This window comes from Artemia sp. Qi Xiang Cuo, chromosome 21 (genome assembly GCF_049724085.1).
Source record: "Artemia sp. Qi Xiang Cuo chromosome 21, ASM4972408v1, whole genome shotgun sequence".
NCBI classification, from domain to species: Eukaryota; Metazoa; Arthropoda; class Branchiopoda; order Anostraca; family Artemiidae; genus Artemia; species Artemia sp. Qi Xiang Cuo.
The window spans coordinates 13,409,193-13,435,928 of NC_142814.1; the positions used below are offsets into that span (position 1 = coordinate 13,409,193).

At 34.0% G+C, this 26,736-nt stretch overlaps 1 protein-coding gene across 3 annotated transcripts in view; it reads left to right on the plus strand.

The window, feature by feature from the left end:
• Positions 1–25,896, plus strand: part of LOC148939256 (catenin delta-2-like) — a 169,257-nt gene extending 143,361 nt beyond the window's left edge. For all 3 annotated transcript variants that reach the window (XM_089107125.1, XM_089107127.1, XM_089107126.1), the window contains 3 exons: positions 4,842–5,075; positions 11,200–11,292; positions 18,699–25,896. In XM_089107125.1, the coding sequence (XP_088963251.1) occupies positions 4,842–5,075; positions 11,200–11,292; positions 18,699–18,887 (516 nt within the window). In that variant the 3' untranslated portion in view covers positions 18,888–25,896. The remainder of the gene's footprint in view (positions 1–4,841; positions 5,076–11,199; positions 11,293–18,698) is intronic.
• Positions 25,897–26,736: the final 840 nt, after the last annotated feature.

Below are 26,736 nucleotides of genomic sequence, written 5' to 3' on the forward strand. Positions count from 1 at the left end.
AGTGTGCGTAGCTGTTGGCCTCAGGCGGCTTGATGCTGCAGGGAATTCTGTTTTGAATTCCCTATTATAGATAGGTCTGTTTTGAATTCCCGTATATAGATAGAAGAGGTGGAGATCTCTTAAATACGTTCATTACAGGTAAGGGATTAAAAATTTAAAAATGAAAAATTATTTAATAAATTTCTTCTCTATATAAATTGAGGTTGTTAATGAAGTTGTTGCTCCTTATTGGCAAATATTTGGAAAGCCTATTGTTGATGATTTGACAACGATTTGCACCAAGTGTTATTTTTTGTTTTTAATTGCATAAAGAATGATCCAAGACAATTTCATCCAAGACAATTTTAAGATCCCAAGGACATTTCTGTTTCAGAGTTTTAGCAATAGTTGCAACCTAGTAAAGAGCGAACAGCCGTCCATTGTAACCAACAGTTTAAAAACGCGTTAAATAAAACTGTCGCTTCAGGAAAAGTTTTCATTTAAAGGTGAATCAGGAATGATTACTTTTAAATTGTTCTGGATTTATTTTTTAATAGTAAAACTTTATCAGGAAACAACTTTTTATGGAATTGGAAAAAGAGCTCTAAGCCCTTAAAGAATGGTGATAGAGTGAAATGAAAAGTGAACCATACTTGTGTACATACCAATTCGCGGGGTGCCTTCGCTAACAGCGTTCTTGGCAAGTTCCCCGGGAAGGAGTAGCCTTACAGTAGTTTGAACCCCTCTTGTAGTGATGACCTTATGGATTTACACTCTTATGGATTTACCCATCAAATATACAGTGCCAAAGTAAAGAACAACGTTGGCACATTGTATAATTTTTTTTTCCTTTAGACCTTCGCATTTTATCCACCTAATATTTAACCACCTAATAAGTCTTCCACTTAAGACTGCATTATTTGCATCCTTGCACTATTTGAACCTCCTCCCCCTGATCACACACACACATACAATAAAGTCTAGAACACTCCTAACACAAAATATTGATTAAAACACTAGCGAAGCGACTATATTCTACTATAAAACTTTATATCTTTGCTTCTCTACAATCTAAGCTTGCTGCTCCATCACATGTTTTTGCTCCATCAGCTTTTTACAGATTTCACTAATGAAAGGGCTGGAAATTTATGTTTCTCAAACCACCTTCTCTTGTCTTGTTGAAGAGAGTAGGACTGTAAGTAGGACTGGAAAACAGTCCTATTCAGAGCTATTCAACAAACACTCAACAAATTTAGACTACAGCTTCTTTCCGCGCCATTAGACTATTCTCTATAAAACAACCTAACACAATAATTAGGTCCCTCGAAGTAGTCCCCAAAACACCCGGGAGCAGCGGTACATCCTCATGAAAAAATCTATGACTTTTGACATGTGGTATATATATATATATATATATATATATATATATATATATATATATATATATATAAAAACTAATATATAGGACATATATATGTAGCAACAGCAAACCAATGGGATGATTGGAGGGTCTTCCTCGATGCCCTGGGGATCATGGCGGCAAAGACGGTACTAAGGTCTAATTTAAGGACATAGCAAATTAGTAATTTAAAGAATTACTAATGTTATCTAGAATTTTACTAATCTAGAATTAGTTGTCGCCTTATGCACCAAACGTCGTCGTGAAGAGACGACGTTGTCGCCTTATGCACCAAACGGCGTGGGAGGAACTAAGTCTAAGTAAGTAAAGCTTGCACTCCAAGAGCTAATTTGGACAATGCTTAATCATTTAAGTTTAGATATCAGAATCTTGATGCTGCAGGGAATTGCTAGTAGTAGTAGTAGTAGTAATAGTAATTATTTTATCTCTGAGTTAAGTTAGGTAGCAACTAAGGCCCTAAACACACTTGGCGTTTTTTGACGATCGGGTTTTGTTTTTACCGCTGCCGCTCTAAAAAAAAGGTAGCGTTGACACACTTGGCGGTAAAAATTCTACCGACGTCACGTTAGTCGACCACAGATCTGAAACCTTGCAACAAGAGGATGTTACCAATGACCGCAAATTGGTGAATGTCGACATTCATAGGTTAATGTTCAAAATACCTTTTTTTCTGCCTCGATTTAGTCAGCGTTGCTTGTCAACTTTTTCAATTTAATGCAGGTTTGATGATGACGGGTTAGGTTAGAATAGATTAGGTTTTGTTAGGTTAGCTTAGATTAGGTTTTTAGCCCGTTTCTGATATTCGAAACCAAATTTAACCTAATCTAATATAACCTAGCCTAACCTAGACTAACATAATCTAACCTAGCCTAACTTTAACTTTTACCATCATAGCTTGCGTAAGACTGTAAAAGCTGACTCGCAAAGCTAGTTGAATCCAAGCAGAGAAAAAAAAAAGTTTTAAAGCTTATTTGTTTTTCTCCATTTATTGATGTATGCACATTTACGGAAAGCTCTAGAGTTACTAAGATCCTATCAAATTCATCGTCGATTGAAGAAGAAGTGAAAAAAATAGACTTATTCAGGTTTATCCGGTTAATGAAAGGAGAGAGGAAGTTGAAGCCTTCTACCCTTGGTGTCACACATGGCGTTCCGATATGTACACAAAGTGGCGGAAAGTCGACAACTCCTCGGTACTCGTAATCTATGAAAAAATAGAACCAAAAGAGAGGAGAGAAAAAGGATATGACTTTAGTGAGGCTTTTACTTAAAATGTTAATTTTTATTTAGTTTCTCTGCAATGTAATTTACAAGCTTCTTAGGCAAGCAAAAATTAAAAAGATAAAATAAAACCATGATAAAATATATGATAAAAGCCATGATAAAATAAAACCACTATACACTCAGTGCAAGCAAAGCAGCGGTTAAGCAGCGTCAAATAAACCGATTTTTTTTTTACCGCCTACTGTGTAAGTCGTAATATCGCCTCTACTGGGACGGTGGTGAAGACGAAAAAATCGCATCGGTAAAAACGCCAAGTGTGTTTCGGGTCTAATTTTATTTCCTTGATACGAAACTTATTGCGAAAAAAGGAGTCTTTCCAATATTTTTTTTATTCCTGTTTAATTATTACTTCGTTTTTGTGTTTTTTCACAGCTTTTCATAACAAAGTTATCAATTCCCTTGTTTGGCTTGAGAGTAAACATTGTAAATATGATCCTGGTCCCTTTTTTTAAAAAAAAGGCTGAAGCTGTCTTGCATTTTAGTATTCCCTTGCTCTCATGTTTGATCAGTTTGGTTTATCTTGGAAAGAGTTCAAAATTTCTTCTTTAAAGAGTGTTTATTTTCTATATAAACTGTAAAGTGATATGCTATATCGTGCAAATCGAATAAACGTATAAAGATGCTGTTTGTGAATTTACATTATATATTAAATACATATATACAAAAGATGCTTTTTAGAATATTGACTTTTGAATAAGGTTTAGTAGATTGAAAAAAACAGAATTAAAGTGAATGAATTAAACTTAATAAGAAGACGAAAGTAAATTTAGGGCCCAAAAAATGAATCAAAATATAAGGTTTTAAAGTTATGTATTGACGATATCACCTTTTATTATTTGAATAAGATTTTTATTATTTTTATAATGTGAATAAGAGTTCCTTTCAAATCTTCTCTTTATGAGAGGTGTAATTTATCGACGAATTACGTACAGTTACGACTTCTAAATTCCCCGGGAAATCGGTATAGTAATAACTCGAATGTTAATTCTTAGACATCACTGCTTTTTCATTTCAAAACTAAAGAGATGAAAATGGCCTTAAGCAGCCTAATAAAGAGGATGAAGAAACAATGTGGTAGAAACAATGCCGTGGTAGAAACAATGCCGTGGTAGAAACAATGCCGTGGTAGAAACAATGCCGTGGTAGAAACAATGCCGTGGTAGAAACAGTGCCGTGGTAGAAACAATGCCGTGGTAGAAACAATGCTGTGGTAGAAACAATGCCGTGGTATAAACAATGCCGTGGTAGAAACAATGCCGACTATTTTGAATTTACCTCTGGAATTCTGTTCCAACAGAAAACGATATCGAACGATGTCGATCCATTGTTGATCGTTATTGTGCAGTGATGTAGCGGAAGGAGTATGAAGTCCTGCTGTTAGCAGTGATAGCGATATAAATTTATTTTTAACTTTTTTTTTTAATTATTTTGAATGCAGATTTAAAATCTCACTTTTGTTTTGTTTGAAATTTGAATTCTGGACTTCATTTCAAAATATTGTGCATCCATTTGTATTTTAATTTCGCTATCTTTATTTCTTTTAAGTTATTTACCCTTTTATTTGTTTGATTTTTTTTTAATCCACCAATAGACTGGTTTATATATATTTGTAAGGTTTGTACAATTTTTGATATTTTAAGCTTATATTCAGTTTTTATATTTAATTCTATATTTAATCATATTTATGTTCGATTTTCAAGAGTGAGAACAGGTGCTAGTGTTGACGAAAAACTTGATCAATGTCATCTAGTGTTTGTCGTTTCATGACATTTATTTTTTCAATAATTAGGAAAAATTAGTATAATTGCTGGAGTTGGCAAAATTAGTGTAGTAATAAGCGTGTAATGTTAGTTTATGAAAGAAACACGGTTAGGATGCTTGATTTTTTTTTGCAAAAACACGCAAATAGTTAGATGGCGTTGGTGTTTTTGTCAACATCATGAGTTTCCACTCTTATAATTTATCTATACTCTTTGTTTTATTTCAATATGTTTTCTGTTTGTTTTATTTGTTTATTTCAATATATTTGTTTGATTTGTTTAATTTCAATACGGAAACATACGTTCTAATTTTTCCCTACTTTGAGTCGGAATTCGATTTAGTTTGATTCCGAGTTTTTCGGTTTCTAATAATGCTTTACTAATTTTAAAATTTCTAGGTTCTCATTGCCATGTGGTCCCACCAAGAACTGCGTGATGTTTACAGGAAAAATGGCTTCAAGGAAACAGATTTTGTGGCAAGAGGCACAGCTGTTCCTTCTTCTCCGCCACCTGGTGGTGTGAATAGCTCCACGCTCAATCGACCTATGGCTAGTCAAGGGGGTACTCGATACGAAGATAAAACTCTGTCTTTACAACGTGGAACCCAAAGAAACCAAGATGGGCAACATAGGGTAAGCAATTACTATTAGAAAATGGTCAAATTCAAATTTTCTGTATATTCTATACGAATTAAGATCAATAAACTATAGACTAATGCTAATAAGTTGCTAATGAGCTACTGATATGATAGCTTCTATATAGATAATTTCAAATTTCTGTATAGATACTACTCTTCCAAATTATTTAAAACGAGCTAAGGTGATGGTAGACTTGTTTCCGAAATGATTTTTTTTTTTTTTTTTTTTTTTTTTTTTTTTTTTTGCCGTTGTTGTTATTTTTTAGTAGCGTGAGTTGATGATGAAAAACCAGCCTGAATTAGTCAGAAGCCTCAATCTAGTGAACCTGAATCCTGAAGTAAAGATGGGGAAAGTAAATCATTTCATAATGCAGCCATGTCACAGTTGATGTAGGAAAAAGAAAATTTACCTTTTTTTGAAATCAAGTGTTTTGGGTAAAAGAATTCTATAAATCATTCAGATTTTAATGAAATTTTAGGTACTTCAATACGAGGAAGTAATAATAAATAATAATAAATAGTCCTTTTCGGCCATCTATCCTTTTCGGATAGATAAACATCTATCCTTTTCGGATAATAAATAGTCCTTTTCGGCCATCAATAAATAGTCCTGTAATAATAAATAGTCCATTTCGGCCATCTATACTTTTCGGATAGATAAATCCTTTTCGGCCATCTATCCTTTTCGGATAGATAAACATCTATCCTTTTCGGATAATAAATAGTCCTTTTCGGCCATCAATAAATAGTCCTGTAATCATAAATAGTCCTTTTCGGCCATCTATCCTTTTCGGATAGATAAATCCTTTTCGGCCATCTATCCTTTTCGGATAGATAAACATCTATCCTTTTCGGATAATAAATAGTCCTTTTCGGCCATCAATAAATAGTCCTGTAATAATAAATAGTCCTTTTCGGCCATCTATCCATTTCGGATAGATAAATCCTTTTCGGCCATCTATCCTTTTCGGATAGATAAACATCTATCCTTTTCGGATAATAAATAGTCCTTTTCGGCCATCAATAAATAGTCCTGTAATAATAAATAGTCCTTTTCGGCCATCTATCCTTTTCGGATAGATAAATCCTTTTCGGCCATCTATCCTTTTCGGATAGATAAACATCTATCCTTTTCGGATAATAAATAGTCCTTTTCGGCCATCAATAAATAGTCCTGTAATAATAAATAGTCCTTTTCGGCCATCTATCCTTTTCGGATAGATAAATCCTTTTCGGCCATCTATCCTTTTAGGATAGATAAACATCTATCCTTTTCGGATAATAAATAGTCCTTTTCGGCCATCAATAAATAGTCCTGTAATAATAAATAGTCCTTTTCGGCCATCTATCTAGGGCCGAACGAAAAGTATGTCATCCCCGAATTGAAAGAAGGAGGTTATATATATATATATATATATATATATATATATATATATATATATATATATATATATATATATATAATTAGTCAGTAGTGTTGTTGAGGGGAGGGGGGCAGTTGCCTCTCAATAATTTGAAGAAAAACACACAATTTATTAAGTAGCTTTAAAACTGTTTAAAAGCTTGTTTTAAGTGTAAAATTTTCTCTTTACTTTGAGTAGACATTTTTTTTAATTAATCCATGCTCGTTTTGAACATAAGGAAAACGAGTAAAAAGGGGTGCATTACATTTGATGAAATGTTCTATATTAATATTTTCCCAAATATACTGCTTTTGACACCTTATCATCAAGTAAAAATGTGAACCTAGTTACTGGTAAAATTTAAAAATGTTCTATGCTTCTTGTTTCGCCGCATTTGCTCAGGTCAATTTTTCCCTGATATTTAAGGTGTTTTTTCTTCCTAAAATCTATCAGTTCAAGATTAGATTCTCATGTTTTAAAACTTCCAAATATGGAAATGAATGCACCCTCTTCATGTGTGAATAGGACAGAAATGTAATCATTGAAGAATAAGAAGGTAGATATACAGTGAATATAATTTACTGAATGAAAAAAAAAAATCATTGAAAAAAAAGTGTTAGTGCTTTTTAGAATGATATTCGTATTATAAAAATTCGTATTTTTCCTGAATAATAAAAAAAAATATATACATTTGTATTTTTCCTGAATGAAAAAGAAAATAAGTCTTAGTGCTTTTTAGAATGATATTTGCACTATAAAAATTCGTATGTTTCCTGAATAATAAAAATAATATATATTCGTATTTTTTCTGAATGAAAAAGAAATCACTGAAAAAGAAAATAGCCTAAGTCTTAGTGCTTTTTATAATGATATTTGTGCTATAAAAATTCGTATTTTTTATGAATGAAATTCATATTTTTCCTGAATAATAATAATAAAAAAATATATATTCGTATTTTTCATGAACGAAGAATAAATCACTGAAAAAGAAAATAAGTCTTAGTGCTTTTTATAATGATATTCGTACTATATCCAGATTGGTCAATTCGGTTTTAGTTTGGTCATGGAATTTGGTAGAGGGGGATCCGCTCCAGAAATTATTTAAATGCTTTAATTCTTATTTCCAGTATTTAATTGAAACTCCGATTCTCTTATTTGTCATTGAAATGTCTAATAAGCGTTGATAACGTCCTATTCCTTATGTTTTGGATTCACATACGAATCTATATATCTAGAACTGCTTCTGTGTATAATACCATACTGACTTCTTGCTGTTTTTGCTATTCTAAATGTTTCTTTTAACCAGTTCCAAAAAAGAATTGACATAAATATGCTAAGAATTATTACTGAGATTAGTTGAATTTCACACAACGCTAGCGCTACTTGTGAGACAATTATCTCTGTATCAGTATGCTTTACGAAATGTCTGCTGAGAATAGAATAAGGTGAATCTAAACAAAATATGTATATTTTCTTCACAATTTAGAAATTTTTTGTGCACGTATAATCGGTATCAACCCATTCTTTTTTTCTATTGTTATCAGTTTTATCATGCTGCAGCAGGAGGCTGAGCTTTTGCTTGTGAAGGGAATTATAGACATAAAAACGATATTCAGTGTAAATCCCCCCCCCCCTCCGGAAATGTATACCCCTTTACCCTGATTTACAGAATAAAAAATTGTTTGTGGTTTTTGTAGAATTGGTTTTCTTTTTTACCAAGATACAAAGGGGAAAGTAATTTTCAAACTCTAGGAGTCAATTTTCCCTTCCAATTGGCATCCCTGGCAATTTTTAATTAATTTAAGGTTTCTGCCTTAATGATGCCAAGTATTGTTGAGATTTTACGGACATTTTTTGTCAAACAGTGCCTAATAGACATGTTAATAATTCTAAATTTATTTTTCGAATACTTTCAAGTTTGAAATACGGTTGCTATTTAAATGTGGTAATATAATGTTCCACAATCTGTGGTAACACTAACATGGCTTTGTGTGTCCCAATGATATCAATGATATTTATTGATATAAATTGGTGAACCCACAAAAAAAAATCAATTTAATTAAAAATCATAACTAATATTTCAATTAATCATGTATGTTATAAGTTTAGTACAACAAATTAAAATCTTACAGAGTTAAAATCCATTCAAAATTACGAGCAAGGGAATAGTAAAACACCCGGGGCTATTAGAATTGAGCTTGGTTCAATTATGAGATTGAGCCTCCTGTGCTTTGGGTTGGGGGAATTGGAGAGAGGATATCTACTGCAGCATTAGTGGTGAATCTGGCTGAAAAAAGTCGAGTGTATACAGCATATACCTTCGCTCACCCGAAAGGTTGTTTACGCTATACTACTGTCGCCTGCAGCAGCTCGTTGCTGAGAATTTTAGTATAAGCCAAGCACCAGTACTTATATTTATGATTGTTTAATGTGTGATTGTGATTTTTGTGTGATCTGTGATTGTGATAATGTGTGATGTGTTATTTTTATTGTTTAATTGTTTATAATGTATTGAGTAATGTTTTGGATTCACCAAGTTGTGTGTTTGTTAAATACTTACTTTTCTTCACTACCGCTTGGATAGCGCCTACTTCAATAGCACTCCCTCCTGCCCCCCCCCAATAAAAATACTGTAGCTACGCCCCTGTAATTAGTATCCTATATACTTTGATAGAATCCTATTCAAATCCTTTCGATAGTATCCTATATCTGATAGAATCCTATTAGTATTCGTAATTAGCATCGAAGATGAAAAGGTGACATTAGGTAATGAAAAGATAGATCAGGTGGGCAGCTTCACTTACCTTGATAGTATTATTAGTAAAGATGGTGGGAACAGTGAAGATGTTAAAAGTAGAATAGCCAAGGCTCAGGGTGTTTTTTTTACAGTTAAAAAGAGTTTGAAAGAATAGGAAAATAAGCCTGCAAACCAAGATTAGATTATTAGAAGCTACAGTGATGACAGTGGTCAAATATTGCTCTGAAGCATGGGCGCTCAGAAAAGCAGATGAAGATTTTCTAGATGTTTTCCAGAGAAATTGCTTAAGGATTGTTCTGGGTACCCGGCTGACTGACCGTATTTCAAACAATAGGCTATACGAAAAATGTGGTTCAATACCGCTCTCTAGGGCTATAATTAAAGAAAGGTTTTGGTGACTAGGGCACGTTGTGCGGATGAAGGATGACAGATTGCCGAAGATTGTTCTTTTCGGCCACCGTTTAGGGTTAAACGGAAAGGGAACTTCGTGGGCGGATGTAAAAAGGGAGGCTTTGAATAGATTGGGATGAAGGAGGAGCGTGCGTAGCTGTGTAAGACTCTAGGCAGGCATGCCTTTCCAAAAACTAACCTGACAAGCATGTGTCCAATAAGAGAGTCATGCATACTCCTGCCATTTACCCGTGCCCCAGCCATTTAAACATTTGCCTCTCAATTACTTAGACTATCTTTCTTGGCTTTTCTCTGTCTACAATTACCCAGCGTCTTGATGCAACCTATTGCAAAATACTTGATAACTTCAATTCAAAATCAACGGATTGAAGTTATCAAGTATTTTGCAATAGGTTGCATAGGTTGCATCACGACGCTTGGTAATTGTAGACAGAGAAAAGCCAAGACAGATAGTCCAAGTAATTGGCGGCTTGGTGCTGCGGTGAGTTGTTAGTAGTAATAGTAGTATACTTATGATAAATAAATAAATAATCACTTCTATTTTAAGTTGTCAAAATATGTTATGTTTATGAAAAAACACTTTTTTTTAGAAAAGTATGTTTTTTTTATTTAATTCTAAACGTTTCTTTTTTAGATTGTCAAGCAGTTCTTGGCAACTAATTGTTTTGAGCAACTCGGCCCAATAGCACCCCAAACTTTAAAAACAGAAATTTGGATAACAATAGATACAACAAAAGAATTGACTTTTTGGGCTGATTCCAAGCGCACAGAATTCAATGTTAAGTTGTTACCCCCGTCAAAAGCTACGAGTTTGAGAAAATTTGCCTAATTTTTAGAAAAAGGAGAAACACCCCCAAAAAGTCAAGCGATCTTAACGAAAAACACAACGCCAGATTGAGGATTTCAGAGCACCCTACTGTAAAGGTTTCAAGCTCAGAAGAGAGACACGTGTTCCCAGGGGGTGATTCTATCAAACCAGTGTCCCTAGAAGATCGGGAGATAGCTCATTTAAACGAAAATCAAAGCTATAATGCCCTTTAAGTAATCAAAAACATTGGTGGGCACTTAGCCCCCCCCCCCTCTGACGCTCAATTTGGTGGGGGGCTTCCGTTGGGGGGGGGTCGGTGAAATTTTACAGCAGAAATGTTACACGGGGGGGGGGGTATTTCCTGGTAGGATTTGAAAAAAATGTTAAATTAAATCAAATAAAAAAAGTCATAAATTAAATTAAAAAAAACCAAAAAAAAACAAGTTTCTTCTACTGAAACTAAGGAGCAACATTAAAACTTAAAACAAACAGAAATTATTCTGAATATTAGGGGGTTGCTACGTCCTCAACCCTTGCTCTTTACGCTAAAGTTTTAATTTGCGGCTGATTCTTTAGGAGAGACTAATCAAACACAAGGACCCTTGATTTGGAATGAGAAGTATTTTAAAGAGGTTGAACACTGTGTAACTCTAAAGGGGCAAAATAGAATGAAGTCATTTATGTGTATTATGTTAAGTCAAATATTCAAGGTCACGTTACTACTTTTGTTCTTTTTCAGGACGTTGTACCGCTAGCAGAAATCCAGTATGGAGATAAAACAGGTCTCACTGGGCCCCCCGTTGGTGGTGTTAGAATACTTCCTCCTGGCATGGTAATAAATTTTCTTAACTCAGGGTAAATCTGCTCGCTAGAATGTTCTTAAAATATTATTTTAAATACTTTTAAAGTTCTTCGAGGTTAATATTCCCTGGTAGACATGCCTTACCTAGATTTTGAGAAATTCGTTTATTTGATATGCCAGAATTTTGCTATTGCTTCAAAAGAGTCATCTAAGGTTAAAAACTATCTACTGTAGAAAAATTATAAACAAAACTTGCAAAGGCCTTAAGTTCTTCAAAGTTTTAAGTCATATAAATAAAAGTATACGGTATGTGGTCGTGCCCGAAACTAACGGGTGTGTATAAAACATTTTGCGGCGTTTCAAACGTTATTATGCTCCAAAGAGCCCAAAATTTATCAGTGCTTAGTGTTAGTAGAAGCGTATATACTTCATAGGAGTTTTCATTTAAGGCCCATTCACAATGAGGTCTTACTTCATAAAACAATCTTTTTACTCACGCTGACAATGATCCATCCAGCATAGGTACCGGTCACGTGATTCTCTGCCTTCGACCAGGAGTGTCATGCGTGGTTGGGGGCAAATCATCTGACGTTTCTCGTGTTGTTTTTTTTAGATTTCTCCAGATACCCATTTAGAGCTGGGTCGACTAAGGCTGAGCATGCAGAGTCACGCCGCTAACCGTTTTTACAAACCAAATAATCTGCAACACCAAGACTCGAACCCCTGCCCTTACGGACACAGGATTGCATCTCCAGTCCACCAACAACTCGGATAGAACGGCGCAGGATTTGTCGATACTTCGTTCGAGTTGTTTAATACGATTCCTGATTTAATACGACACCAGCTACTAAAAACTTCGCTTCAGCTCTTCTATCAGCTGAATCGAACTTTTGGTATAATCTATGAAACTGAGGACAGAAAGTCTTTGATGACTCAGGTACTTCTCAATTATTAACCTAAGAGTGAAAATTTGTTTGACACGTCCTCTACTCCTCCTAAAACTTTTTCCTCCCCATTTGATTCCATGGTCTCCCATTGCCTTTCATGTGCTCCTTAATACCAAGTCCATCAAAATAATCCATTCAAAGGGGGATAGAACACAACCCTCTTTAACTCCTGATTTAATACAAAACCAGCTGCTAACCTCATATACAAAACCAGTTGCTAACTTCCTTTCTTACCTTAACCGCAGCAGTGTTATTCTCGTACATAGCACTAATCACTTTAATTTATTTGTCTGGTATACCATACAAGGATAGGACTTTTGCTAAAGCTCTTCTATCAGCTGAATCAATCATTTGCTCATAATCTATAAAACTGAGGACCAAAGGTGTTTGACAAATCAGGCACTTTTCAGTTATTAGCCTAAGAGTGAAACTATGGTCGAAACATCCTCTACACTTCCTAAAACCGCACTGTTCCTCTCTTGAAACTTTGTCTACACCATCTCTAAGTCTAAAAAGTATCATCATACTAAGTAATTTTTCTACCCACAGAAACCAGGGTAATGCCTCTTTAATTACCACACTCACTCTTATCACCCTTCTTATGCATGGGTTTAACTAGAATCTTCCTAAAATCGCTAGGTACTTCCTCCTTTTCAAAGTCATATTCATAATCTTCAGTAACGTATTTCTAACCTCATAACGACCATATTTAAGAAACTCATTAACCACCCCATCAGCACCTGGGGTCTTATTATTTTTGAATCCTTTTAGTACTGTCGCTAATTCTTCCTCACAGAATAGATCTTCCTTCACATCCAAGTCACTAACTTGTTCATATTCCTCTATATCTTTTTCGTTTTTCCTCTATATCTTTTCCAAATAGCGACGAAGACCACACTGCCTTTCCATCATAAACAAATAAGTAGAACAACAGGGAAATTTTTATACAAGACAGTGGAACGCAACTTTAAATGAATATTTCGACTCTATATCCAAGGGCCGTCCTCAGCAAAACAGACGAAGAGAATAAAAACAATATAAAAGAAACTTACATTAAAATTCAATCATTAAAACTGAAAGGTTTTTTTAAAAAAATGTTTTAAAACAGCCCTTATATCATTACTTCAAGGAAGTTCAACCAGGACTGGTACTCCAAACGAAATGGACAGATAACAATTCATTCAGATGGAATTAAAATACTTACAGACAAGCTTCTAAAGCTAATCTCGCCTTCTTAGCAGCCAGCCTAGATGGTCTATTCGTAACAGGTTGAGTGGAGTTATTTACTGGTTTTTTAATATAACTAGTTAAATCATTTTTAATTAAATTTGTGCATAGGGCATTAAGCGAATATTCCCCCAAATCTCTATTTAAAGAAATATTACTATTTATTTTGATTTTAATTTCAATTGCCTCTCGAACAACCTGTTTTATGCCTAAATCATTGCTAATAAGGCAAGTTTCTTCAAAAAGCATATTATGACTAGGGTTATCATATATGTGACTGCTTAAAGCAGAATCAAAGGTAATGTTTGTACTATTAGAATTTAAAGCTTTAGTTATGTCATCTTTGTATTGTTGCTGGCGTTATTCTAAATTTTGATGTGTTCTACCAACATAAAATGGCTACAGTTACGGTGTATTTGATAAACCCTTCTTTGGCGAGTAGATGGGGTTATATCTTTGTCAGACTTTAAGCGACTCATAGTTTATAAATCAATTGTCAATACAACATAACCATTATTTCGTGTGGAAGCTTTTTTTAAACTTGTAGTGACTATTGGAAAATATGGAAGGTAAATTATATTTGAGGGCTTGGCGGGAATTTCACATGGCAAAAGACCCTTGATTTTACGGGAGTGTCTTGCCAATCTTTGGCTAATTGTTTTGTTAATAAAAACAATAGGATAACCGTTTCAAAAAAAAGGCTAATAAAAGTTAGTTCATTTGTGATGTGAGATTTAGAGCGAAAATGTGTAGGGCACGGTCAACAAGAGAGGTGACAACAGCTCTTTTGACTTGTGGGGGGTGATTGGATTTAAAATGTAGATATCTGTTATTTTGTGTGGGTTTTCTGTAAGTTGTAAAATCCAGTTTATAAATGACACGAATAATTAAAACATCCAGAAACGGTAATTTATTTGCATTTTCAATTTCCAAGGTGAATTGTAAATTTCGGTCATATGTATTAAGTTGATCTAGAAAGCCTCTAAGTTCATTTTAACCATAATTCCAGAGCGATATTACATCATCCATATAACGCCCCCAATATACATGTTTTAAAAAATATGGATTTAAGGCCCAATTTTCAAGGTGTTCTACACAAATGTTCGCTAATAGCCCGGATAGCGGCGCACCCATAGGGAGACCATTTTTTTGTAGATAAAAAGAATTACGGAACTGAAAATACCCTGAATACTAATTAAAAATTTTAAAGAAGGATATTAACACATTGCAGTCCATTCCTGATGTTAAATCTTCAATTAAATTATAGTTTTCTTCTATTTTATTTTTAAAAAGCTGCTCAGATATTGATACATCAATATTTGTGTACATAGAAACTATGTCGAAACTACTTATTATTGTATTTTCTGAAATGCTTGCACTTTTAAGTTTTTATACTAAATCTACCAAATTACATATGTACGATTTTTGTGAATAAAGTAAAAGATTGAAGGCTATACATAACCACCTCCCCATATTGGAAGCAGGGGCTTTCATATATGCTGCAATTGTCCTTAAAGGACTATCTTGCTTGTGCAATTTTGGTAAACCATAACACTTTGGGCTAATGCTACCTAGGGGAAGAAAATTATTATAAAGTTCTAGGGTGATTTTGCCATTTTGTTTTAGATTCTTTAATTCGGTTATAATTTTATTCGTAAACTTATCAGTATGGTCATGAGTTATGGAAGTATATGTATTTGTGTCATTTAAGTGTGAATAAATTTTATTATCATAATTTAAGGTATCCATGAGTACAAGTGAATTTCCCTTGTCTGCTTTAGTTATCATAATTTAAGAGTCTTTGCAAAGATTAGACAAAATTTTCATGTCTTGCGAAATTTTTGGTGTCAAAGTAGTATGAGATGTTTGTCGTTTGGAGTACCAGTCCTGGTTGAACTTCCTTGAAGTAATGATATTAGGGCTGTTTTAAAACATCTTTTTAAAAAAACCTTTCAGTTTTAATGATTGAATTTTAATGTAAGTTTCTTTTATATTGTTTTTATTCTCTTCGTCTGTTTTGCTGAGGACGGCCCTTGGATATAGGGTCGAAATATTCATTTAAAGTTGCGTTCAACTGTCTTGTATAAAAATTTCCCTTTTGTTCTACTTATTTGTTTATATCTTTTCCGTTAACTATTTCAGTTTCGCACACTCTCAAAATGTTCTACCCATCTCTCTTTAACTCTTTCCTTATCACTAATTGTGGCCCCATTCCTATCTTTAACTGGGACAAGTCCTGATTGACTACCCCTTCAATTTATAAAAAAAAAAAACTTAGCATGAACGTAAACACAGTTTTATGCAATTATTGTAATCCTGTTAATATTAGCAAATACATAAACTATTATAAGGAGAGGACATAAAAAATATTGTTCGGGGGGAGAGTTGTCTGCGGGAGGAATTTTTCAAATAATTTTAAATTCAAAAATGCGATCGTTAGTAATAGGTGGGGGAGGTTTTTCAACAGGGGAATTTCCTTTCTTTTGAGATCGCAGAAACGCTTGACGGGCAAGCTAGCATTTTAATAAAAGAAAAATAAAAAATTTCCTTCATAGAGTTTAAAATCTTATTTTTGCTCTGATGACAAATTATTGAATATATTAAATGTGCTCACTTGTTTTGACATAACGATTAGTCTTTTTGTTTATTTATTGTTCAAAATTTTTCCCGGAATTACGTATCTCTCTATTGACGTTAGACAAATATGTTAGAGTATGGGTGGCGAAGCTTTGGTGCATGGCAACCTTCCGTCTCTATGTACATTGTTTTGCCACCTTGCGCATGGCATGAGGTGGCTGAACCGTGGCACTTGGCATCCTTGCGTCTATATGTAAATTGTTTTAGTACATGGTTGTTAAAGATCAACCATTGCAAACCCAGAATGCTAAATAAATACCATATGAAAGTGAATTTACAACAATCTGCCTCTCTGATTAAACATAGACAATATGATAGAGCAGAGGTGGCCGAACCGTGGCGCATGGCATCCTTGCGTCTATATGTAAATTGTTTTAGTACATGGTTGTTAAAGATCAACCATTGCAAACACAGAATGCTAAATAAATACCATATGAAAGTGAATTTACAACAATCTGCCTCTCTGATTAAACATAGACAATATGTTAGAGCAGAGGTGGCTGAACCGTGGCACATGGCATCCTTGCGTCTAAATGTAAATTGTTATAGTACATGGTTTTTAAAGATCAACCATTGCAAACACAGAATGCTAAATAAATACCATATGAAAGTGAATTTACAACAATGTGCCTCTCTGATTAAACATAGACAATATTTTAGAGCAGAGGTGGCTGAACCGTGGCACATGGCATCCTTGCGTCTAAACGTAAATTGTTATAGGAAGACTATAAGTCTTCTTGAATCTACATAATAAAATTCATTGTTATTATATTTATTGGATAGTTCAACTGAAATTACTGCAGGTAATGATATTTGTTTGGGGGGGGGGGTAGCGATAATTCTATCAAAGTCACACTTGAGCATATCTTTTTGTTTATTTATTGTTCAAAATTTTTCCCGGAATTACGTATCTCTCTATTGACGTTAGGCAAATATGTTAGAGTATGGGTGGCCAAGCTTTGGTGCATGGCAACCTTCCGTCTCTATGTACATTGTTTTGCCACCTTGCGCATGGCATCCTTGCGTCTATATGTAAATTGTTTTAGGATATGGTTGTTAAAGATCAACCATTGCAAACACAGAATGCTAAATATATACCACATTAAAAGTGAATTGGCAACCACGTGTCTCTCTGATTAAACATAAACAAATATGTTAGAGCAGAGGTGGCCGAACCGTGGCGCATGGCATCCTTGCGTCTATATGTAAATTGTTTTAGGACATGGTTTTTAAAGATGAACCATTGCAAACACAGAATGCTAAATAAATACCATATGAAAGTGAATTTACAATAATATGCCTCTCTGATTAAACATAGACAATATGATAGAGCAGAGGTGGCCGAACCGTGGCGCATGGCATCCTTGCGTCTATATGTAAATTGTTTTAGTACATGGTTGTTAAAGATCAACCATTGCAAACCCAGAATGCTAAATAAATACCATATGAAAGTGAATTTACAACAATCTGCCTCTCTGATTAAACATAGACAATATGTTAGAGCAGAGGTGGCTGAACCGTGGCACATGGCATCCTTGCGTCTAAATGTAAATTGTTTTAGTACATGGTTGTTAAAGATCAACCATTGCAAACACAGAATGCTAAATATATACCAGATGAAAGTGAATTTACAACAATGTGCCTCTCTGATTAAACATAGACAATATTTTAGAGCAGAGGTGGCTGAACCGTGGCACATGGCATCCTTGCGTCTAAACGTAAATTGTTATAGGAAGACTATAAGTCTTCTTGAATCTACATAATAAAATTCATTGTTATTATATTTATTGGATAGTTCAACTGAAATTACTGCAGGTAATGATATTTTGGGGAGGGGGGGGAACGATAATTCTATCAAAATCACACTTGAGCATATCCTTTGAAAGAGACCATGAACGCTTACTGTATCTGCTTCTGGTGTTTATAATATAATCTACAAAATGCAAAATGACACGCAAGCCTGTTTGAATATTTCGCTTTGGGTGAGGGGAGTCTTTGGGCGGGAACAACGTCAAAAACGAAATAAAAAAATGGTACATCAGTGCTATCAATGAAAGAGTGATTTTCCTTGTTGTTCAGGGGAGGGGGGGGAGCTGTAACTTTACTGCATAGGATTTTCGACAATGACTATTCCAACGGTTCAGTTCACACTATTTTTTACTCTCCATCTCACACTAATTTTGGGGGTTTTGAAGGTTTGGCAACCCTGCTGATAAACCAATGTGTGAACTTATACCTATAGTTGCTAATGTGTACATCTTCTGTGTATTTTCTAGAACTCCGGTGAACCAGTTTATGCCCAAGTAAATCGAGAAAAAAATGGAGTCGACATTTCGACACAAGTCTCACTAATTTTGAGGGTTTTGAAGGTTTGGCAACCCTGCTGACAAACCAATGTGCGAACTTATACTTATAGTTGCTAATGTGTACATCTTCTGTTTATTTTGTAGAACGCCGGTGAGCCAGTTTATGCCCAAGTAAATCGAGAAAAAAAATGGCGTCGACATTTCGACACAAGTCTCACTAATTTTGAGGGTTTTGAAGGTTCGGCAACCCTGCTGACAAACCAATGTGCTAACTTATACTTATAGCTGCTAACGTATACATGTTCTGTTTATTTTCTAGAACGCCGGTGAACCTGTTTATGCCCAAGTAAATCGAGAAAAGAAACGAAGTCGACATTTCGACACAAGTCTATCACACGAAGAATCAAATGGGCCTCCTCATTGGTCAAACTATGAAGATACCCCAAGATTAGACCAGTCAGGTCGGGTTTTACAAGAAGGACAACCAGGTGGTGATTCTTGGGTTTAAAGTGGATACTTACTGCCAAAAGTAAGGCAGCTTTAACTGACTGGCTGCTTTTTGTGTGATATTTTGCGGAAACTAATGATACATGACAATTTAAGTGACCATATAGTACTTCGTCTTCAACACCATCTAGCCCATAAATTTTTGATTAGTGCGCCATTTCCTCACCATAATTACTGTTTACAAAACTTTTAAAATTCATCCACGTGACCAAAATATAATGTATCGATCATTCGTTGAGGTAAATAATTTTATCACTATTTACCATGGAGTGTGAAGTGAATTATATGTTTTCTATTGTCGAAAATGGTGACGAGATGGGAGAGGGGCTAATACAAGAGAATCCGCTATTGGCACTGATTTTGTCTAGGTCAGTTGCTGTTGTTTTCTTGTTTGTTTGTTTTTTCAGTTTATTAATTATATGAATAATTCTTTTTAAGCTCTCTGTTGCATTTTGTACTACATCAAACTGTATGAAAAAAAATACTCAGTTAAAGAAAATAATAATTGTATATACAGCCTCTCTATAAGAAATAAAATAGACACTAATTGTGTAGTTATTTCCACAAAAATATAAAAAAAATTCCCAAGTACTCTACTGAACAAAAAAAATGAGTAGTATATGAAAACTATTGCTGAATTTCCAATGAAATATGGGAATCCATAAAATGATTTTCCAAAAAACATATTTTTATTATTATTAATTATTAACAGAAAAATTTAACATAAAAACATCTCATAAAACATATAATGTTTGTTTATTTTGATTGCTTTATTACTATTATTTTTATTAATATTATTAATTTTTTTTTAATAAGTAATATCAGATCCCCGTAATCATTTTAATGATTTATTTTTGCGCACATTGTAGTTTAGGGATAAATTAATGGCTAAAAAATATTTAACAAATTTTCGTGTTCAGAAATGACGTAGAATTTAAGATCATAGGATGTTCTAGATACGTGTTTGTAGTTTGCGTGGCAAAATACAAGTCGTTGGCTGTAAATGTTTTACCGTTCTTGTTTTGGAAGTATTTAAAGGCTTAGTAACATGGCAATATTTAGCTTCTCATAGGACCCATGTTAAGATCAATAGAAATCATCAACCTCATTTATAGAAATGTAAACACAACCAGTGGTGGGAATACTTAATTTAACCTGTGGGGAATTATTAATTAGTTTTTGTTGGTCGTCCGATACCACTTGGCCATTCGCCAATAACGTACGGCCTCTATTGGTAAGTCTGGTTCTTTTTGCAACGTCAAGACAAATATTTTCACTCTTTTTGCTACTGTATAGCATATCCCGCTGAATTAAGATATTTTTTTTCTATTTATAGAAAAAAATCTTAATATTTGAGCCATATGGAGAATATGGCTCAAATATTTCAGCCATATTTGAGAATATTTGAGCCATATGGCTCAAATTTTTTGGCTGGCTTTACAGTTTGAAGTGTTGTGTAGGAACTTTCCAACTAATAAACTTGAAACTGAGACTGTTAGGTCCAAATATATTATATGCAAAAGTACTATGAACCAGGGGTGTAATTTGCTATGGGACAGGGGGACAACTACCCCTCCCAGACCCTGATTTGCCCCCACCCCCGACCTCATTTTGCCCCCCCCCCCCGATAAAATTTAGTTCCTTTTAAAATATTGTCAAAACTAAAATAAACCTAAATAATTCAAGCATCATCAGAAACAGATTAGATTTGTTCTTACCTTTATAGTACTATAAAGTACCTTTATAGTACTTTTATAGTACTATATAGTATCTTTGTGGTACCAAATGGCTTTTTTTCAGTTTTTTACTGTCATTTTCACTTGATTTTGGATTAGAATACAGATTAGAATTGTATGGATTACGCTCTATTTGCTACTGCATAGTAGATCCTGTTGAGACAAGTTTTTTCTCTTTATGTTCATAAAACTCGTATGTTTTGTCGGAGTTTATGGTTTCGCGTGTTGTACTGGAACTTCCAGCCAAGGCCAGACTCAAAGGGGATTACCGGGTTTGAACCCCCAACCCATTACGAAACTTTTCTTTGGCTGGTTAAAACGTAACAAAAATGCATATACAAATTTTGAGATGCGTTTTTTAAAGTTTTTGTGTAACCCCTCCACCTCGCTCTTCCTTCATCCCCAAACTTTTCAGAGCCTCACTCTTTACCCCGTCCCGTGAAGTTCCGATTTTTCCAAATTCTTGCTTATTGACTCTTCCTTCGCCCAATCGGGGACGATCTGCTTTCGTCTGGACCAAGGTGGACAATTTGTTCAAGTGGTACTTTCGTAACTTTTTCCAATAGCTATGTTGGTTTTTTTCTAAGTGCAATTACGCGCATTATTTATGCAAGGAGATACATTCCAACTTACACAGCCATTTTTTGAAAACATTTCCCAATGATTCTTGAGATTTTCAGCTAAAATGTGATTTTCATGGAAAATGTTATTTTTATCCAAAAACCTTCACCAACATGTAAATTTCTGATTTGAACCTATAAATGTCCAAACAGTGATTGCTTCATTAAATAAAATGATTTTTTTTATACAAAATCATTGGCTGAATATGGCAGATCACTAAACGAGTGCATTTCAATGCCCACATCCCCATTAGCTTCCCCCCCCCCAAATATATTAATTCCATTTTTTTAAATCAATTTTTGTGACTCATGTGACTTGCAGTATTTGTTTTGTAAAGGACCTATAGTGGAATATATTTATTACTCTTTTCGTAAATGCAACACTTCACCTATTGCCAATAATGATAATAATGGCATGCCTATTCTTAGCGTGATAATATAAACGTGAATCTTATGAGAGGTATCCCCTCTCCCGGTCTCCTATACACTTGCCTGAAATAACTATAATCACAGCGTGGGACATAACATCAAATTTAATGTAAAAATCTGTTTTATTAAAACAAATTTAATAAAAATTTAATATAAATCTGGCATATTAATTAGTGCATATTAATAAGCATATAATAAGCATAGTGCATAATAAGCATATTAATATAAATCTGGCATATTAATTACATGGCATATTAATTAGTATAAAAATAAATAAAAAAGAAGTACTGTTTTGTTCTTGAAAATCTTCTGGTTGGATGTTTCCTATATTGCACTCCTATGAAGGGATGCTAGCCCCCTCTCCCCTTCTTAGTTAATGTCGTTAACCTCCTCAAGAAAAGGGCTAGGTGCTGAAACTTTTACTTTTGTAAAGGTCATGAACTATCCCTACTACCTTTTCGAAGTAAATACGCCTTTGAAATCAAAGGCGTAGCTCTCAGTGCCGGGGGACAATGTTAGTTTTTCGCCCTTTCCACCATCACTACCACAATATAAGTGTACAATAGTATTGGCAAAAAAAAACATAAAAAAAAAAACAAACAAAAAAAAAAACAGTTTGGCACCCCTTCAGAGGCAGTGCCCTGGAGAGCTGTTCCATCCCCGAGCTATGCTACTTTTTGAAATTTGTCTGATGGATAAAGAACTACGGGAAGCGCATTTACCATGCAGTTGCTTTCATAAGGTTTGGATAGAAAAAAAAAGGAAAGCAAAACAATGGAGAACAAATCCTGTAAACACTGGGTAAGCAATCGCTTCCCAGACAAACTCTCTTTACTATAGGCAGTTTAAGCAGGTCAATGAACATGAGATTTTAGCAATTGATATTTGAGCGGCTTCAAGAATTATAGTTCACCCTACTCTGCTACATTAAGTACAATATATATAAAAAAATTCAGTTTAAAAAAAATTAAATTCCCGACTGCAAATGTTTGTAAAAATATGTCAGTCTCGTCCTCTGGCTATATAGATAGAAATATTATTACTTTAGAAGGGGATATCCATATAGTTTATGTACATATACAAAAAACGTTTGCCCAAAGAGTAGGGGTAGCTTATAAGAGTGGAAACTGGCGTATCGTCGGCAAAAAATCACCAGCGACATCTAGCAGTTTTGTAAGCTTTGTAATTGTTTTCCTGCCAGTCTCTGAGATCAAACACTTGTTACTACACTAGGTTTACCAACTATACAAATTAAATAATCTTATTATTATACTAAAAAAAAACAAGTGTCACCAAAGAAAAGATGGCGTTGATGGCGGTTTTTTTACACTAACATGTATGTTACCTATACTCTTTGCGTTTGCCTATATTGTTAATTTTTGTTTTGTGTATAAATATTTCGGTGTCTTTATTTTTTATCTTTGTATCTATTGCACAAGCAGAATTTTCATTTCTGCGTCAAGCTGTTCCTCATATATTTTGTATTTGACAAGAGTTGCTTTATTTTACTTTTTTTAAGGTTTTGTTTTGTATGCAAAATTTAATATATTTGGTGTCGGTTTTGTTTCCTCTTGTGTGAATTTGTCGGTTTTTTTTCCAAATTTTACAATTTTTGATAAGTAAAGAAGGAAATAATCTTATATATTTTTTCGTTAAAAATGGGCAGCGCTTACACGAGAATTTCAAACTAGCATAAGAAAAAATTTCCATAAGAAGTCCAGGATTCCATTCGAGTTGCCGAAGAATTATTTGAAGATTTCAATATTAAAATTGACCAAGTCCATTTTTTACCTGTTCAAAGTACTGACACCCCCCTCCCCCTTTAATTTAGCTGATGCTCCGTATTTTCTAGAAGTAAGCTCTAGTTCATGCATGGATTTGGGGAAACTTCAGTAGCTAAATAAAATAGTCAGTAGTTAAATAAGAATATTTTTCTTTAATAGAAACAGTAAACTCTATTCGCTTGACTGTATTTTATTCTGCTGCCATTAATTGATCTTCGTCCTACATTCATGAGAGATTGTAGCCCTGTGCCTCAAAGGGATGGTGGGGAGTCCCTCCTTTTTCAATGTGTAGAAAATCGAAAAAAATAGATTTTTTCCCTTTTTTTGCCAAATGGCCCTTTCATAGTCGGTTTTTGGGAAGGGCTAGTCCTCAGATCATAATCCTACATGCGAGTGTGACAAAGCTTGTTTCATTTAATACTAAAACCTACAAAAAGCCATATTTTGCTAGAATTGATCTGAGTCAATCCCTTAGTCCCTTCTTTTGTCTAATTCAAAGGGAAGGTGGTATCTTTATGTTTTTTTGTTTTGTTTTTCTTGTAGAACTGCTAAACAGACAAATTGTATTATTTCATTCGAGAATGTGGTAAAATGATCTACAAACATGAAGAATGGGTACTTTTCGTGGATATTTGCTTTTTTTTCAACAAGGAATTAAGTCTAGCTACCCTTTTCAGGTCCCTTTTTACTTTTTGTATCATCGTTTCTTCTTAAAAAAAACTGCACCGAAATTAACATTGAATATTTTTTGCATTAGATCTGCAGCAAATGTTGTCTGCAGCACTATTTTTTGACAATTAGAATTGCCCAATGTTGCTCAAATCACACATTCTGACAATGTCAGAGTGTCTATATACGTTGTATTATTACTATTATTTTCTTTTTTTATTGTGTGTTGAAAAATGGTAAGAGCAGTCACTGCGCTTTTTTCCGTATCGATTGTAACAGGCTTTGACAACGTTTTATAACGTTTTTTCTGCTCCTGCTACGAATGGTTTCATTAACGCCTGGGGGGTTTGCTTATCGATATGTAGTTTGATTAACTTATATAGACAGTGTTGTCAAATTTTCAAACAAGTATTTATTTGGATTTCCAAGTAACTGTTTATTGGATTTTTATTTGACATTACTGTTTATTGGATTTTTATTTACAGTAAAAATATACAGAAGTAGGTAAAGCTGCTTGTGGGAGGTGACTCCAATATGAAACATTTTGGAGTCCCTGAGAAAAATAACACAAATGAAAGGTGTTAAACTTACCCTAGTATCTACCATGCAGATAGAAAGGGAAAATATACACGTCATTCTCGCCAATTTCGCCATTTATTCCATTTATCCCATTATTCCACTTTAAAATTAGCGTAATTCCAAGTTAACGACGAGATGTGAAGGAGAAATTTTGTAAAATCTGGTTCCTTCTCGTTTTTCGGTCTCCGTATTTGATGCTGAGAAAGCTAGTTAATGCAATGCCTATCTTTCAAAGCTTTCGACTTTTTCTAAGATATATATAGTCATCCTTAATTTAAATTAATTTTAGAACTTTTTATAAATTAAGTCTTTACAAAAAATAATATATATATATATATATATATATATATATATATATATAATATATTAAGTGTTACTACAGTATTCCACCAAAGTAGATTGAAAAGGTCTCATTTTTGGTGTTGATTCCAACTTAACATTTTAATAAGGTTGCCATATCTATTTTTGAACCTGGTATGAAGGGATTGCAGATCGTTTTTCGACTGTCCCCAAATACCAGATGGACTCGTATTAGAAAAAATTTATGAAATGATTGTTTTTTATTTGTATTTAGTACAGTTAAGATAAATTTATCGCTGAAAGAAAACATTCAATTTGAAAATATAGATTGGAAGAAAAACGTTAAAAAATATTTTGCTGTCTTACATATAACATTTAGTTGTGAAATATTTTGATTTCATAAAATTAACGAAAAAAGTTTAAGACTGTTGCATTCCTGTGCTGGGGCGTCAATTGGGAGTGGGGGGTATTTGCGCCCTAGATTTTTTTTATCCGCCTCCTAGATTTCGGAAATTTTCATTTTTGGTATTTTCACAAAAAGCACTTTTCTTTTGCATTCAAGAAATAAAAAAAAACCACCCCCTCCCCCCTCTTTATTTTGAAAAAAATAATCCCCCCCTCCCCTTAAATTTTTATGAATTGACTCCACTGTTCCTGTATTGTATTTTTCGTGTTCATAGATGCGTACTTCGCTTTGTTTTAAGATTATCTCTATTTAGATCTGTATTTATGATCTGTATTGTGAGGCTAGAAGTGTCATCCGCCTTTGATTTTGTTTATATATTATTTCTATTAAGTCAGTATTTTGCTTCCTTTTTTTCTTTTTGTACTGTTTACGGCTGGCTTTGTATTTAAATAGGAATTATTATATTAATTATTACAATAAATTGTTAAATTTATATCGCAGGTTGTTCAAGCGAACTGGACTTATTAGGAGTTTCAGAAAATCATATCCCAGGGTTAGAAAGCACGAAATTAGGTGATGAAGAATTTATTGACTCAGGCAGGAAGGATGGGGTACATAGACAGGGAGTAGGGCTCATGATGAATAAGGAAGCTGCTAAGTCTTGTTTAGGCTGGGAAGGTATTAATAATAGAATACTAATTGCTCTTTTTATGACAAAAAAGTTCAGGGTATCAGTTATAGTAGTATATGCCTCTGTAGAACCGGCCGACGGACATGCTATTGACTCAGATGAATTTTACTTACAAGTTACAGGAGCAAATAGACAGGGTCCCAGGTAGAAATATGGTGTTTACTTTGGGATTTTAACGCCCGGGTCGGTAGAAATAGGGATATATGGTATCCTAGCCTAAGTAAATTTGGTGTAGGAAAAGAAAACAGTAATGGCTACAGACTTTTGCAATTTTGTAGGTATAACAATCTAGTTATAGCCAATACGGTGTTTGGTCATACAATGGCTCTTAAGTTAACATGGTAGTCACGTGATGGTAAGATAGCAGACCTTATTGACTCTGTTATTGTAAACCGAAGACTGGCAGGATCAATACAAGATACTAGGGTATATAGGAGTGCTATTATTGATGTTAAAAGTAAAGATCACCATCTAGTAGTGTCTAGGGTTAATTTCAATTCAATTCAATTTATTGAAATAAAAACAAGACGAAACATAACACCAATAATAATATGGATCCTGGAAGCGAACTTGTTGAGGACCATAACAACAAAAAATTTAAAATGAACAAGAGAGAAAAAAAAAGAAAATAGAAAA